At 50.6% G+C, this 15,763-nt stretch overlaps 1 protein-coding gene across 2 annotated transcripts in view; it reads left to right on the top strand.

Moving 5' to 3' along the window:
• The first annotated feature begins 1,130 nt into the window (after positions 1 to 1,130).
• The window catches only part of MAP2K1 (mitogen-activated protein kinase kinase 1), a 79,055-nt gene continuing 64,422 nt past the window's right edge, over positions 1,131 to 15,763 (top strand). The window contains exon 1 of one of the 2 annotated variants that reach the window (XM_055125791.1): positions 1,131 to 1,564. In XM_055125791.1, the coding sequence (XP_054981766.1) occupies positions 1,485 to 1,564 (80 nt within the window). In that variant the 5' untranslated portion in view covers positions 1,131 to 1,484. The remainder of the gene's footprint in view (positions 1,565 to 15,763) is intronic. The other variant, XM_055125792.1, reaches the window with a different exon arrangement.

The following is a 15,763-nucleotide window of genomic DNA, read 5'->3' on the forward strand; positions in this document are numbered from 1 at the left end:
TGGCGGGCTCCAGCTTCCTACCATATGGGACGCCAGAGATAGAACCCAGGACTGCCCCAGGCAAGACAAGTGCCCTTCCAGAAGCGCCCTCCCGGCTACTCTCACTCTGGCCCACTTTTATCCCCATTCCCTCCCCATGCCTTTGCCCTCATTGCCGTTGATACTGTTTTAGTGGTGGGGTGGGCCACACACATTGGACATGGCAAGGACTATTCCTTGCCATGTGCTCAGGGATGCTCATGGTAGGCACCGGGTACTGAACCAGTATTGCTGTTGTTGCAATGACCAGGGATCACGTTCACTTGTCCTCATGCTTGATTTCCTCGATATCCTCATAATCAATTCAGGTGCTCACCAGGTTTGTACTATTTCAGTTGTAGTGCTCACACACGTGCGGGTTGAAATGCTCATTTAGGATCATACTTCTGGCCGTGGAGAGCTCAAGCATTTTTTGCTGGCGCTCACGCTTCATTTAGTTGTTAAAATTTGCACTATTGGAGGCTGGGCAGACAGTGCAAGTGGGCAGACACTTGGCTTACCTGCGGCAAACCCTAAATCGAAACCCCAGCTGGAACTATTGAGGTCGCGAACATGGCTTTAAAGATTTTGTGGAGGGCAAGCATTTAATGAAATTCATTTGCACTCTTAGCAGTACTAAGTATCAGTCGCCCAGGACCCTGGTCAGTATGTCAGTGACATTTCTGAGTTTCTCCTCCAGTTCTCCAAGCTCCGCTTTGCCCATTCCCCTGGACTTTTCCCATATTATTTCATCACGGTCAACGCGGCTCAGTCTCCAATCACTGCAAAGGAGGCCGCGCGGCCGCGGAGACCAGCTCACCGAGCTCTGACCGCCGAAACCCGGACGCGCCGCCTTCGGGGGACCCGCAGGCAGCAAGGAGCGCTGCGGGCCCCGAGCCCGAGCCCGAGCCCCGCCTCCCAGGGCCGCACACCACGCCCCCTTGACGTATTTCCGCGCCATCTGCGGTCCAAGCGGGCTTCCATTGGCTGTCGAGAAATCATAAGGGCGGGGCCGATCGGGTACGTGGCAAATCCCGTCCGTCGGCGTGAGGCGGGGGCGGGAGCGTGGGGCGGGGCTTCTTCGCCGCCCCTCCCCCTTTCCCGCCCTCGAAGCCTCCGGGCGCCGCTGCGCGCAGTGGCTGGGACGCGGCGCTCGCGGCGGCCGCGCTTTCCTGGGCTGCGGCTGGAGCGGGGCTCTGGTCCGTGCGCGCGCGGCGGGCTGCGGGGGACCCGGCGGGCTGCTGCTGGGGAGCGGACGGGAGTCCCGGGCTGCCGAGCAGCGCCGGGCCAGATCGCCGCCGGCTCCTGGGCGCGGACGGCACGCGCGGGGCGCCCCTTCTAAGGCCGCCCGGGCTCGCGGCTCCGCCTCGGCCCCCCGCGACGTGCGTGCTCCGGGCAGCGCGAGCGAAGAAGCGCGTCGGGTTCGCGCGCCCCGCCGACTTGGAAGCGCTTCCCGCGGAGCCAAGATGCCCAAAAAGAAGCCGACGCCCATCCAGCTGAACCCGGCCCCCGACGGCTCGGCGGTGAACGGGACCAGCTCGTCAGAGTGAGTGCGGGGCGCGCGGCGAGAGCCGGGGCCGGGGCGCAGGGGTGCGCGGCGCGGTGCGGGGCTCGGGGCGGCCGGCCGAGGGGTCGGTGACTAAGCACGGAAGGGGCTTCTGACTCACACCAAATCTCGACCCCCGCCCCGGTCCCGCCCTGCAGCGGGTCACTCCGCTTCTCCGGGAGGATGAAATCTGGCCTCCCCGTCCCCCTCCCGCTGGCTCCCGACTGCGTTCGTCCGGGGGCTCGTGGCCTGCAGCCGCCGCGGGGACGCACGTGTCCCCGGGCGCGCGAGCTCCCCGCCGCGCGCGGCGCATCCTCGGCCCGCGCGGGACACCTGTGGGCCGCGGCGTGCGTGCAGCGCCCCCGCGACCCCGCCGTGCCCTCGCCGCACCCCGCCCTGGCGTTCTTCTTGGAAGCGATCTTGTCCGGCAGGGAGTGGCTTTCCTCTTCTTCCTCTGGTTTCACTCGCTTGTTCATTCATTGCACAGTTGACTGTATGTACTTGACCTTGAGCCCCTGAAGTCCCGGCTTGAGAGGGGGACGCGGTGGGCAACGAGAAGTGCGCCCCAGGCCCGTCTCTGCAAGCGCTTGATTCCATACTCTAACGGTGAGGCTGGCTCAGAAGGGACAGCCAGTCGTTCTGAGCTGCCACATCTCTGTCGGATCTTGAGTAAGGGGCAAGACTGGGCGAGGGCGACACAGGTAGCTGGAGAATCAGCCCCTCGCCCCCCCACCCCCAAAGAACAGGTTCCCCGTCTTTTCCCTGCGCGCGATGGACCGGATGGAGTGAATAGAGTCGGCTGGACTTGCTGTGTCCAGCACCGTAGTGATGGCACGGTCCGTGGTGGCAGCGCTCACTCAGTCTGGGTCCGCAGACCCCCTTCAGAGGTGTCGTTTGTTTTGCATGACACTGGCCGTGCAGGTCAGTTGGTTGCTTTGTAAACAAGTGTCCGATGACTCTACAGATTTTACCTTCAGAGACAGCTGAGCTCCCCTCCAGGCCTGCGTTCCTGGGCAGCTCCGTTTGCAGACGGGTTTTGACCACAGGGAGTGTGGGTCCCTCTGCTTACCTCGCTCCTGTCTGACATTGCAGAAGGTCCAGAGGGAAAGTGACCCAAGTCTAGCCCTCGTCACTTGTGACCCCATATTTGTGTTCTGGTAAAAGGGAGGCATTTGTCTACAGGAAAATAAGACAAGAAGGATGAGGCAAAACTCCCTGGGACTTGGTGGCAGAAAGTGTGGGCTGGGACGGAGAGATTCTAAACGGTGGTTCTGGAGTGGCGCCCTGGAGTGGAGCCCGGCTTGAAATGTGGTTGTGGTTTGTAACCTCGGCAGTGCTCTCGCTCTTGTGCTCCGTCCTCACTCTCTCGCTCTTCCATCTGTAAAGTTAGACTGACTGTAGAACTTGCTTAGGGTAGTAGTGAAGGTGAAACGGGCTAACTGTTCCTACACCCTAGTAAATGTTGGCTGCTGTTGCCTTTGTGAGGGGGTGATACTGATAAGGCTTAAGGAGCCTTTACTTGGGTGAAAAAAAGACTCTTCCAGGTTAGATTTTGTGCCATCTGCATCGACCTCCTGACTCATTGTGGTGTTTCAGGAGGAGGCATCTTTGTGTTTCGCTGTCTGAAACTAAACAGGGACTGGTCCCCTGCATTTCTTGGCACTAAGGTAAGAAGGGGGCATGGGGGGGGCAGTGTGCATACATCATCTTCCAGTTCTCTCCTGCAGTGTTCCTCAGACAAACCTTGAGGAAATTTTTATCATTTCTATGACTAGATTAGGGCACAATGTCATTATCAATTTAAAGTATCTAGAGAAGAGAAATAAAAAAAAACACACAAAAAGGAAGCCAGTCCTTGATAGTAAAGAGTTCTTGGCACTCACTTGTTGGAGTTGCTTCTCCGACACTGGCTCTGTGGGTTCACTATGATCTTACCTTACTCCGGTGAGGCTGGGCTGAGTAGACTTGGTGTGTAGGCGAGTTATGGAGATCCTAGATGAAAAAGAATGCAAAGGTATTTCTTTTGGACGTTTTTGCAAAACGTGATATTGCCAGGGCACTGGGCCTTAGAATCAAGTGTGTTGGAGAGTAAACTCAACATTTCCTTGTGTAAAACAGTATGATCTAATTGAGGTTAGAATAAAACCTCCATCCATTTAGCTCAGGGACACTTGAGGGATCTGTCTGCTCTGGCCCCTCCACCCCGGCTCTTTAGCCTCATTTCCTGCTGTTCTTCTCTTCTGCCACATTGGTCCTGTTTCACTTCCTCCTAGGGATGATCCAAACTTCCTCCAGGCCTCAGTGTATGCTCGTCCCTTTGCCTGGAATGAATCATTCCTTCCTTTTCCCCAGCTGGGAAGGAAGCACTCTTCACCTTTTCGCCAAAATGTCATTTCCTTTGAGATGCTTCCAGAACACTTCATTTAAAGAACTTCTCTTTGTCCTGTCACCTGGTGTTTCTTCAATGACACTTAATCACTGTGCTTTTCATATCTATCTCTCCTGTCCCCCTTGCATTAGAGGACTGTCTCCTTGAATTCATCGTAAGTACTTCCTCTCTAAGTTATTCTTAGATTAGTCGCTGGCACATAGTAAGTGCAGAAATGCTTGTTGAGTGAGTCAAGTGTGAATGAAATTTCTAATATTTGCACAGTCTGTTTAATAAACCCTTTTTGTCTTTTCAGTTTTTCCTTTTCCTTTCTCCTTTGCCCTCAGTAACTCTCACTCCCCAGTTTCTTTTCTTTTCTAGGCAGAACAGCCTTATACTACACCCATTTGTTTGGGTATATGTGTGTGCCTTTGGGAAGTAGTATTCGTTTGCATATTTCTGTATTTGTATATTTCTGGGTATAGGGTATGAAGTGGGCTGTAGCGGTAGCACAGCAGGTAGGGCATTTGTCTTGCATGCGGCCAGCCCGGGTTCAATTCCTGCATCCTTCTCGGAGAGCCCGGCTGCCAAGCTCGCTGCCAAGCTTGCTGCCAAGCTCGCCCCCACGGCAGAGCCTGGCAAGCTACCCTGGTATATTTGATATGCCAAAAACAGTAACAACAAGTCTCACAATGGAGACGTTACTGGTGCTCGCGAGAGCAAATCGGTGAATAACGGGATGACAGTGACAGTGTATGAAGTGTGGTACTTAGCCTTGAAAAAAGGAGATGTTGGACTGGAGAGATGGGACAGTGGGTACTTGCTTGCACGCAGTTGACCCGAGTTCCATCCCCACCAGGAGTGATCCCTGAGCACAGAATCAGGAGTAAGCCTTGAGCACTGCAGGGTGTGGCCCCAAAACCAAACCCCAAAATAGGAGATCCTGGGCCAGAGAGACAGGATAGCAGGTAGGGCACTTGCCTTGCTTATGGCCAACCTGGGTTTGGTCCCCAGCACCAGCATGGCTCCCCGAGCATCATCCCAGGGATCATTGCTGAGCGCAGAGCCCCTGTGAGCACTGCCACCCTCCCCCTCCCCCCCTTAACACACACAAAAGATTGCACCATGTGCAACAATTTGCGGATGAACCTGGAGAACATTATGCTGTGGAATAAGCCACGTTCAGAAAGAAAAATCCTGCACCAGCCCATATTCAGAATCTACAAAAATGGAATGCATAACATCAGAGAGCAGTGCCATGGTTACCAAGAGTGGGAAGGTGAGGGAACTGTGAATTCACTGGTCAAAGGGTACAAAGTTGGAGTGATGTAGAATGAATAATTTTCGAAACCTGAGATGCAGCACGCTGACTCTAGTTAATGAGATCCTGTTATACTGCAGGTTTGCGGAAGGTAAATTTCAGGTGTTTTTTTCCACATATGAGGACACAGCTAGGTTCACGAGCATGATGGTAGAAACCGTTTCACTGTGTATATTGAAAGAGCACATGCAGCTTAAATATGTTCAAGTGTTGTTTTAAGATGCTACTGCTAAAATAAAAAGAAAATTGCTGTTGTGCTCCAAATCTGCTCCGTGGAGACAGACTAGGTGGTTGAGGGAACCGCCGCCCACAAGTTTAGCTGTTTCCCACACCTGCAGCCTTGGGAACTGGATCACATCAGGGCCCCAGGCTGATGGAGGCGCTGGCTCTGAAATGTGCCCGTGTGAGAAGGAAATCTTGGGAAGCACATTTTTGCTCATAGTTTTCTTCCCAGATGTGTCACTTGCTTTTTTTTTTTTTGTCACACCCAGCTATGCTGCAGGGGGTGGGGGCGGGCCGGGGGGCGGGGGTTAAGCCTGGCTCACGCCTGGCTCAGCACTTAGGAATTACTCCTGGCAGCACTTGGGGGACCCTACGGGATGCTGGGGATTGAACCTGGGTCTGCAGTTTACAAGGCAAAGGCCCTACCTGTTGTACTGCACACCCCCCAGAAGTGTCACTTTCGCTCTTGTTTCATTGGCCAAAGCAAACCTCTTTGGCTTCATTGATTTTCAAACAAGGCCAGGTCATTATGGAAAGAGAACTAAGATTTGAAAAGAAGCAAGGCTTCCCTCCTTCAGCCTTACTTCAGTTCCTTATCTTTTTTTTTTTTTTTGCTTTATTTGGGTAACACCTGTGGGGGTTACTCCTGGCTCTGCATTCAGGAATTACTCCTGGCAGTGCTCAGGGGAGCATATGGGATGCTGGGAATCGAACCCGGGTAGGCCGCGTGCAAGGCAAACGCCCCACCTGCTGTGCTACCGCTCCAGCCCCTCAGTTCCTTATCTTTTAAAAAGTTTTTTGGTGGGGATGGGGAGGCGAAGGGGGAAAGGCTCCCGAACAATATTTAGGGTGCCTTGGCCTGGCAGTTTATTTTTATTTGTATTATTCCTCTGTGTGTGTGTGTGTGTGTGTGTGTGTGTGTGTGTGTGTGTGTGTGTGTGTAACACCTGGCCATGCTCAGGACAGCAGTGGACCCTGCACTGAGCGATCACTCCTGGCCGTGACCCGGGGATCCTCTGCAGTGGCGTGGGGGCTGGACCTGATGGGCCACACGCTGGGCAAGCACCGTGGCCCCTGTAGCGTCTCCCCCAGTCCTCGTGGGCCCTTTCAGGTGTCCACTCCCACTCGCCCTTTCCCTCTTCCCGCTCTCTCTGTAATACCCGGAGCCTGGGCGAGCTCTGCTAGTGGTGCTCACTGAATCACTGGTGCTCACGTGTACTCATGGTGGGGGGCACACGTCTGGCCCTGGTGGTCCCAAGCTTTTTGTTGCTATCTTTGCCCAGGGTTGTTATGGGTTAGCAATCTCACACTCTAGTGCCACCGCATGGGTCTCTGATGGCTGAGCTGCCACAACTACCCTTGGCCAGTGTGGGCTGCACCAGCGCGGACTCGGCCTCACGCGTGCCGGAGCCTCTCTCTCCTTTCATGCTTCCCGTCTGTGCTGTGCCGTGAACATCACATTTGATGCAGTGCCTTTCTGAAAGATAATGCATTGTTTTCTCTTTGGGGTCACGCACAGCGGTGCTCAGGGCTTCCTGACTCTCTGCTCGGGGATCACTTCTGGTGGAACTTGAGGGACCCTATGGGGTGCCGGGGATTGAACTCAGGCCAGCCAGGTGCAAAGCAAGCACTTTACCTGCTGTATTATTTCCCCAACCCAGTAACACTTTCTTATCCACTAAATATTCCTCCGTTCGGTTTGTTTTTGGGTCATACCTGGCTCTGCTCAGGGATTACTCTTGGCTCTGCACTTAGGAGTCACTCCTGGTGGGGCTTTCGGGGGCTCTGTGGAGAGCTGGGAATCGGGCTGATCACATGTTTTCCTCCTGTTATACTGTCGCTCCAGTCCCAGCTCACTGTTCTTCTGTACCCCTGTATCTGTCTGATTCTTGGTGTGTGTGCGTGTGCGTGTGTGTATGTGTATGTGTCTGTGTCTGTGTATGTGTATGACTTACTCACACTGGGATGGGAACGTTAGCCTAAGGAGGTTAGCTCCGGGTGTGTGTGGGGTGTGTGTGTGTGTGTGTGTGTGTGTGTGTGTGTGTGTGTGTGTGTGTGTGTGTGTGTGTGTGTGTGTGTGTGTGTGTGTGCTCACACTGGGATGGGAACGTTAGCCTAAGGAGATTAGCTCCGTTTTGTTCCTTTTGTTCCCTTGCTGCCAGTTTGGAGAAACAAATCATTCTCCACTCTGTGGCCACTTGGTTCTGTGTCCTGGTTGTGCAGCCTTGGCCCCAGGAGAGCAGGCGACACCCTTACTGGGTAGGGGCATTTTGTTGTAAAATAGCAGGTGTTCTCTGAAGCCTGTAGCCTGATTACTGAAAATGGTGGAGCTCCCTGGGGCACCTGCTTTGATGCCAGCCCAGGGATTCAAATTAAAAGCAAGCAGGGGGAGGTCTGAAGAAAGCAGGAGGGACAAAAGCAGGGGTTTCCCCACACACACACACAACTTAAAATGGCTTGAATGTTTTTTCTTAAAAACATTAAAAAATTTTATTTTGGTTTTGGGGCCGTGATACCCAGAGTTGCCCAGAAGTGATCCTGGTGGTGTCTGGTGGGCCACATGTGTGCCGGGATTCCACCCATGGTGGCCACGTGCCAGGCAAGCTCCTCACCTCCTCAACTTGACTCTCTGGCTCTTCTTTTTGTTTTTATTTTTGGGTCACTTTTGGCGGTACTCAGGGCTTACTCCTGGCTCTGTGCTCGGGGATCGCTTCCGGCTGGCGATTCGGGGCTGGAGTCACAGTGAGCTACATGCAGAGCAAGTGCCTTAACCACTATACTATCTTTCCGGCCCTGTCATAAGCATCTTTTTTTTTTTTTTCTTTTTGGGTCTCACCTGGCGATGCACAGGGCTTACTCCTGGCTCTGCACTCAGGAATTACACCTGGCGGTGCTCAGGGGGCCATATGGGATGCTGGGGATCAAACCCGGGTCGGCCACGTGCAAGGCAAACGCCCTGCCTGCTGTGCTATCGCTCCCATCCCCGTCATAAGCATCTTTTAAAGACCTTCTGATTGTTTTCCAATTTAACTTTTGGTTATTTTAGTTATTATATATTGTGATTAGTGCATCTTTTTTCTTACCTCCCAGTTTTTACACATAATTCTTTTTTTTTTTTTCTTTTTGGGTCACACCTGGCGATGCACAGGAGTTATTCCTGGCTCTGCACTCAGGAATCACCCCTGGCCGTACTCAGGGGACCATATGGGATGCTGGGATTTGAACCTGGGTCGGCCGAGTGCAAGGCAAACGCCCTACCCGCTGTGCTATCTCTCCAGCCCCTTACACATAATTCTTATTTTCGACTGAAGGACAGAGTTTTATAGTGTTCTAGCTACACAAATGATATTTTTGTGGATTATGTAGGTGCTTTGGAACTTTTTCTTGTTTTTGCTACTCTTGAAAATGTTTTTGAGCAATTAATTTTGTTCTGCTTTCAGACTAATTCATACATGAATCTGAGGCAGTGAACCATATTGCCGCCATTGTTACATATTAACAAATGTGTCCCGAGAAAGAGAGAACCAATTTGCTATGCATAGTCAACTGTTTCCTCCAGCTTTAAGTTTATTTTTTTACTTTTAATTTAGTGATTTTTGGTAGTTTAAATGCCCTTACTTGGGCTCTCTGAAGGTCACTCTGCTTTAATTGTTAGCCAGACTGCGCTTTCGAGAAGGAATCCTGGTCTGTATCCCTCAGGGCAGTTGAAGCTAATAGTCACCTGACTGCTCCCTGAGTGTTGCGCGCTGTGCTGGGAGCCCAGGTGGGTAGACGCAGGATTTTCCTTCTCCTTAAACTCCCCTGTCGGTGGAGCAGGATTTCGGCCCACGGGAGGGACTGTGACTACAGTGTAAGGAAAGTGCTCCAGGAGGAGAGGTACAGAGAAGGCACATCCAGCCCTGGAATTCAGCTGTGGGAGGGAGAGCTGGGGGGGTGAGGGGGCACACTTTAGGACCACCACAGGAGGTGCCATCTGGGCTGGATGTTGTGGGATGGCTGGGACTTCCGTGGGAAGGAGGGTGTGGCGGTACAAGAGCCCAGGGCGGGCTGCTGGTCTCGCACCAGCAGGAAAGTCTGGGGTACTTGGGAGAGCCCGCAAGTGGTAGTTTGCCCCGTGCATGTTGTGGGAGACGAATCCGAAGAGGTAGGTGGGCCGGGATGTGTGGTGTCAGGCAAAATAGTTTAAAAGCCCCCTGGAAGTTCTTCTCCGCCCCCCTGATTATTTTTCAATAGCTGTGACTAGTCCCTGTGCACTCTCCAAGTGTAATTTTTGTTGGTTGATGTCTCTCATTAGCTCCTACACGATTGTCTCGCTCTGATTTCCAAGTTTCTACGTTATGGGGCGGGGGATGTGACTCACAGTGAGCACGACTGACTTGTATACACGAGCTTGTGGATTCATCTCTGGCGCTGCAAGAAACAAAGAGAAAACAAAACAAAGCCCCCAGAAACGGCCCAGGTTTAAAGTCTTACAAATTGTGTGGTTGCCACATTGTGATATCTTCCTTATATATTGCATTCAGAGCCACCCCCTCTTTTTTTTAGAAAGGAGGTCCACACCTGGCAGTGCTCTGGAGTTATTTCTGGCTTTGCATGCAGGAATTACTCCTGGTGGGCTCGGGGAACCATATAGGATGTCAAGGATCTAACCTGGGTTAGCTGCATGCAAGGCAAACACCTTCTCTGCTGTACTATGGTTCCAGCCCTAAAAACCTTTTTTTCTATTTTTTCCTTTGGAACAACCTGCTTTTCTTCACAACTAGCCTTTTCTCTCCCTTTTCAGGTTAATTAACTCTTTGTCACATCTGAAATTAAAGAGTTTTGGTGTAAGGTACAGATTTTCCTTTTTTTTTTGCTTTTTGGGTCACACCCAGCGATGCTCAGGGGTTACTCCTGGCTTTGCACTCAGGAATTACTCCTGGCGGTGCTTGGGGGACCATATGGGATGCCGGGGATCAAACCCGGGTCGGCCGCATGCAAGGCAAACGCCCTACCCGCTGTGCTATCGCTCCGGCCCCAAAGGTACAGATTTTCTTTTTTTTTTCTTTTTTTTTTTATTTTATTTATTTATTTATTTATTTTTTATTTATTTATTTTTTTTAATTTTTATTAAATCACCATGTGGAAAGTTACAAAGTTCTCAGGTTTATATGTCAGTTATACAATATTCAAACACCCATCCCTTCACCAGTGCCCAAATTCCACCACCAGAAACCCCAGTTTACCCCCCGCCCCCACCCCCAACCCCCTACTGTATAACTAATGAATTTCACTTCATTTTTTCTTTACCTTGATTACATTCCATAATTCAACACAAAACTCACTATAGTTGACATAACTCTCTCTCTCTCTTTTTTTTCTCTTTTTCCTTTTCCATTTTTTTTTTTTTTTTAATTTTTCCCCCTCATCCCCCTTCCTGCGCCTCATAGTATGGTGTACTCCACGCCACGTTGGCCAGCGTGGGGCTTTTGCTTAGCTCATAGTCCAGAGGTGGCTGTTACATTAAGAACCTTCAATATTTCAACAAAAACTTACTGTTATTATTTGGAGTTTCCCCCCCAAGTCTGACCTGTTCAAATGGAACCCTTTCACATTGATGACAATTATAAATGTTAAGTTGCGCGGACGCGGCAGCATCCGCGCGGTTTTGGATTTCTGTATAAAGTCCTGGGAAAATTCTGCCAGAAATTACATATTTCCTCCGTTAGCCGGCGTGGGGCAAAGGCTTAATTCACAGTCTCCATACATGGGTGCAGGCACTTGCTGGAACCCCAATTCCTAAAGCTGTCTCTGGTTCCCGCTTGTTCCACATCCACCGGCTCTGCAGGGGCATGGGCGCCCGGGCCGAAAACCCGGCCGGCCGGAGCCGAGCACGGGCCCGACTAGGGCTGGCTCTGTATCCTGCGGCTGTTTCAAGTTCAAAGCACACATTTTTTTTTTTTTTTTCCACGCCACCCAGATTTTCTTAAAGTTGATTTTTATATTTGAAATAGGTTGTTTTGGGGGCTTAGAACACTTTTTTTTGTGTGTGCTTTTTGGGTCACACCTGGCAATTCGCAGGGGTCACTCCTGGCTCTGCACTCAGAAATTACCTCTGGCGGTGCTCAGGGGACCATATGGGATGCTGGGACTCAACTCCCATCAGCCACGTGCAAGGCAAACGCCTTACCCACTGTGCTATCATTCCAGTTCCCCATGCTTAGAACACTTTACCATCAATTTATGTGGGAAAAATTTTTATATGTTCTTCGACCCCATAAATCACTAATTTTTACCAAATAGGAACCAACTAGGAATATCCATCTTTATGGAAACCTGCATGGGTCTAAGTAGCTTTTTGTCTATAATAAACTCTAGTATCAGGGCTGCAGCGATAGTATAGCGGGTAAGGTGTTTGCCTTGCACGCGGCTGACTCTGGTTCGATTCCCAGCATCTTATATGGTCCCTAGAGCACTGCCAGGAGTAATTCTTGAGTCCATGAGCCAGGAGTAACCCTTGAGCATCGCTGGATGTGACCCAAAAAGCAAAAAGAAGTAAATAGACTCTAATATCTTACTGGGATTTATGAAGTATGAATTATTTGGTGTTTATGGTATTTTAAACTATTTCTAGTGTTTCTTTATAACACTTCTTATTGGTTTGGTTTTTGTTTTGGGATCATGCATGTGGTGCTTTGAACTTACTCCTGACTCTGCACTCAGGAATCACTCCTGGCAGGGTTTGGGGTAACCATATGGGGTACCGGGAATGGAATCTGGATCTCTTTTAGTACAAGACAGAATCTTTAACCCCTGTTAACCTCTGGCACATCAACTCACTCTTATGTAATTAAAAAAAATTGAACTCTAGGAGGCCTGAGGAATAGCACAGCAGGGAGGGCGTTTGCCGTACACGTGGCTGACTCTGCTTGGTTCAATCTCCAGCATATGGTCCCTTGAACACTGCCAGGAGAGATTCCTGACTACAGGGCCAGGAGTAACCCCAGAACATTGCCTCCTATAGCCCAAAAACAAAAACAAAAATTGAACTATAATTGACATATCGCACTGTCGCCCAGTTGTTCATCGATTTGCTCAAGGGGACATCAGTAACGTTCCCATTGTGAGATTTGTTACTGTTACATATGTAACAAACAGTAACTGTGATTTGATAATTTGTATTTTCATCTTGCTTGTGGTTTGTTGTGTGCAAGTTATTTATATCCTGCAACTTTAAACTCATGAGAGCTAGTAATTTTTTTTTCAACAAATAATGCATTCCAAGATTTACTTGTGGGATGTGCAGACTCCTTAGTTCTTTCTCGTCCCCCACAGGGTCTAGTGGCCGCCTCGTCCGCTGTTGCTCCCAGCCACTGTTCTGTGTTCCCAGGGGACTTCTGCCAGGAGGTTTCCCAGGGACCTCCTCGCACATTTCTGCTCTTTCCCAGGAGCCATAAAATAGGAAGCAGCTGTCCAGCTTCGCCATTGCCTGTGGGCTGAATGGTTGCTCACAGACCCTCCTTCCCTCCCTGTCTTCATCCAAAGGAGGAGGGAATGTGTGTGGGGGGGGGCAGGGGAAGGAAGTCCCCAGGAATTCATAGCTGGAGTGGAAGGAGGTGGTCGGGTTTTTCAGTCCCGCTTAGATTTTCTTACTGTGTATATGTCACATGTTTTCATTTGGGGCATTTGATGACTTGGCTTGAACATTTTCCAGCTTTTTGTTTGTGTGTTTTGTTTGGGGGTCACAGCCAGCTGACTTACTTCTGAGACTGCACTCAGGGATCACTCCTTCGGGGGCTCAGGGAATCACATCGGATTCCAGCGATCGAACCAGTTCAGTCATGTGCAAATGCCCTACCTGCTGTACTGTTTGGCCCCCAGATTTCTAGGTTTGAACTTGAATTTTGGTAATGAAGCTCTGTAGGCCTGGTTTTGCTCCTGCTATTTCCTTTCTTGAAAAAGAAAATGTCTTTCCAAGTCATAACATGAAGCTATGGGAAAGATACCCCTTATTATCTTCTTTTCCTCCTGTCCCTCTCTCCCTCTCTCCTTTCCATCCTCCCTTGCTCCTTCCCTCCTTCCTTTTTTATTGCTGAACTCAGTGCTGCTCAGGTGCTGTTCCCCCGGGTACTCCCAGGCTGGGCCTTCTGCCTGTGATGCCCAGAGCTCTCTGGCCGAGCCCTCTGTCCACTTCACTACTGTCTTAGGTGGCTCTGGGAAGAGGGAATGAGGAAATGGGGGGAGGGGAGGGTATTTTAGTCCAGGATCCTTGGTAGGAGGGCCTATTTTTAAGCTTCATAATGTGGTTTAAAAGCAGTGGTTTTCAAAATAACCGCAGGCAGAAGTCCCCTTGAAATAAACGCCTCTCTGGAATTGACCTGTTTCGAGTTAAACTGTTACCAAGAAAGGCTCAAGCCTGGAATGCCCCTGAGTGCATTTACTTTTCCGACAGCCGAGGAGCCGTTGAGCATGGTGAATGACCACGCGGCTTCCAGAGACAGGTTGGATCTTGAAATCTGGGCTTGAAAAGTGAAGCTAGGACTAATTCACCCGTAACCTTGTACTTGCACAGGCTTATCTGGATCTGGGGCAACCGAGTTCCCTTTATTGAGTTGTCACAGATCCCCAGGTTGCTTTCAGGACTTTCATCAGACTCTTACTACATGTGAACGTTCAGAGTCAGGACGATTTGCCAGATTTTATTTCAGACCGTCCTTTAGTAAACAGCCCTTCAAAAATGGCCTTTTCTGGGGAAGCCTCTGAAGTTGACAAGAATTCCAGGCTGAACTATAAGCCTTTTGTCACTCAGATCCGGGCTGCAATCCGATCTGAGTGCCAGTTTGGCTTCCTCTCCCCTGCCCCCCACTTCTCTTAGAGTCAGTGGAATGGTGGGGAAACAGGCTGACACCAGCTTAACATTCCAGTAATTAGTTTTCGTTTGTGTGGGGCTACCCCCAGCCATACTTGGGGCTTATTCCTGGCTCTGCTCTCAGGGATCACTCCTGGCAGTGCTTGGGGGATTATATGGGATAACCGGGCATGGAACCCAGGTTGGCCACTTGCAAGACAAGCACTCTATCTGCCGTGCTGTCTCCCTGCCCCCGCCCCCCGTAATTATTAATGAAAAATTTCCCTGCTTATCATAGGCATTTATTTGTGCCCTCTGACAAGACTTGGTTTTTGGAGTCGTAGAAAGGTTCCATTTACCAAAAGAAAAACCAGTGGAGCATTTGGACCAGGCCTTAGCATTAGATTCTTTGAGTTAGAGATCTATTTTTCTTTTTCTGTTGGGTCACACCTGGCGATGCTCAGGGGTTACTCCTGGCAGTGCTGGGAATCGAACCCAGGTCGGCCATATGCAAGGCAAACGCCCTACTCTCTGTGCTATCTCTCCAGCCCCCTCAACATCTTTTTTATTCTGTTAGGTGTTTTTGGTTTTGATTTTGATTTTGGACCACACCCGGTGGTGCTCTGGGCTGACTTCCTGACTTTGTGCTTGGGGAATCACTTGCAGTGTCTAGATCGATCTGAGCCGTCTGCATTCTCTTGCCTTTAACCCCTGTCTTGTCTCTCGTGCCCAGAGATTTTATTATTTTAATGACATGGGTCTTTTAAAACATAGCCCTCTGTACCTGCTTCATTTTGGTATCTAAACTAAGGCTGGGGTAAGCAGAAATGTAACTTGCTGCTTTTCTGAGTGTTCTAACTCAGTGAGCCATTAAAAAAAACCCAAAAAGTTCTCAAGGCATTTCCAAATAACAAAATAAGCCGTGAAATATTAGGGGAACTTCAGGAAGAGTCAGTGAGGAAAGCACCCCCAACTCCACAGGTGTTTTGGTTTCACAGAGGAAAGTCTTCTGCTAGGCATTCATGGGGTGTCTGAATTACCGCATGGGCTCTGAGACAGGGTCCCCGGGGCAAAGGGGAATCCAGTTCTGAGGACGTGGGTTATTGGAGGCTTGCCCAGAGCTGAGGACCTGAAAGGATTCCTCAGATAGTTGCTCACTTAAATGACAAAAGCTGCCCCTCCAGGGCCACCCGTGCTAGTCTGGGCGGACCATTAGAGTTATGAATCCCAGCCCCCCCCCCCCCCCCCCCCCCCGCAGGAAACAGTGGGATCAGAATAGAAGAGAACAGGGTACTGCAGAGATGGCACAGCAGGGAGGGTGTGTGCCTTACACGCGGCCCACCAGGGTTCAATTCCCGGCATCCCATATGTTTCCCCAAGACCACCAGGAGTAATTCATGAGCACAGGGCTAGGAATAAGTCCTGAGCACCACTGGGTGTCGCCTCAAATCCCAAACCAAA

This window comes from Sorex araneus, chromosome 2, assembly GCF_027595985.1.
Source record: "Sorex araneus isolate mSorAra2 chromosome 2, mSorAra2.pri, whole genome shotgun sequence".
Taxonomy (NCBI): domain Eukaryota; kingdom Metazoa; phylum Chordata; class Mammalia; order Eulipotyphla; family Soricidae; genus Sorex; species Sorex araneus.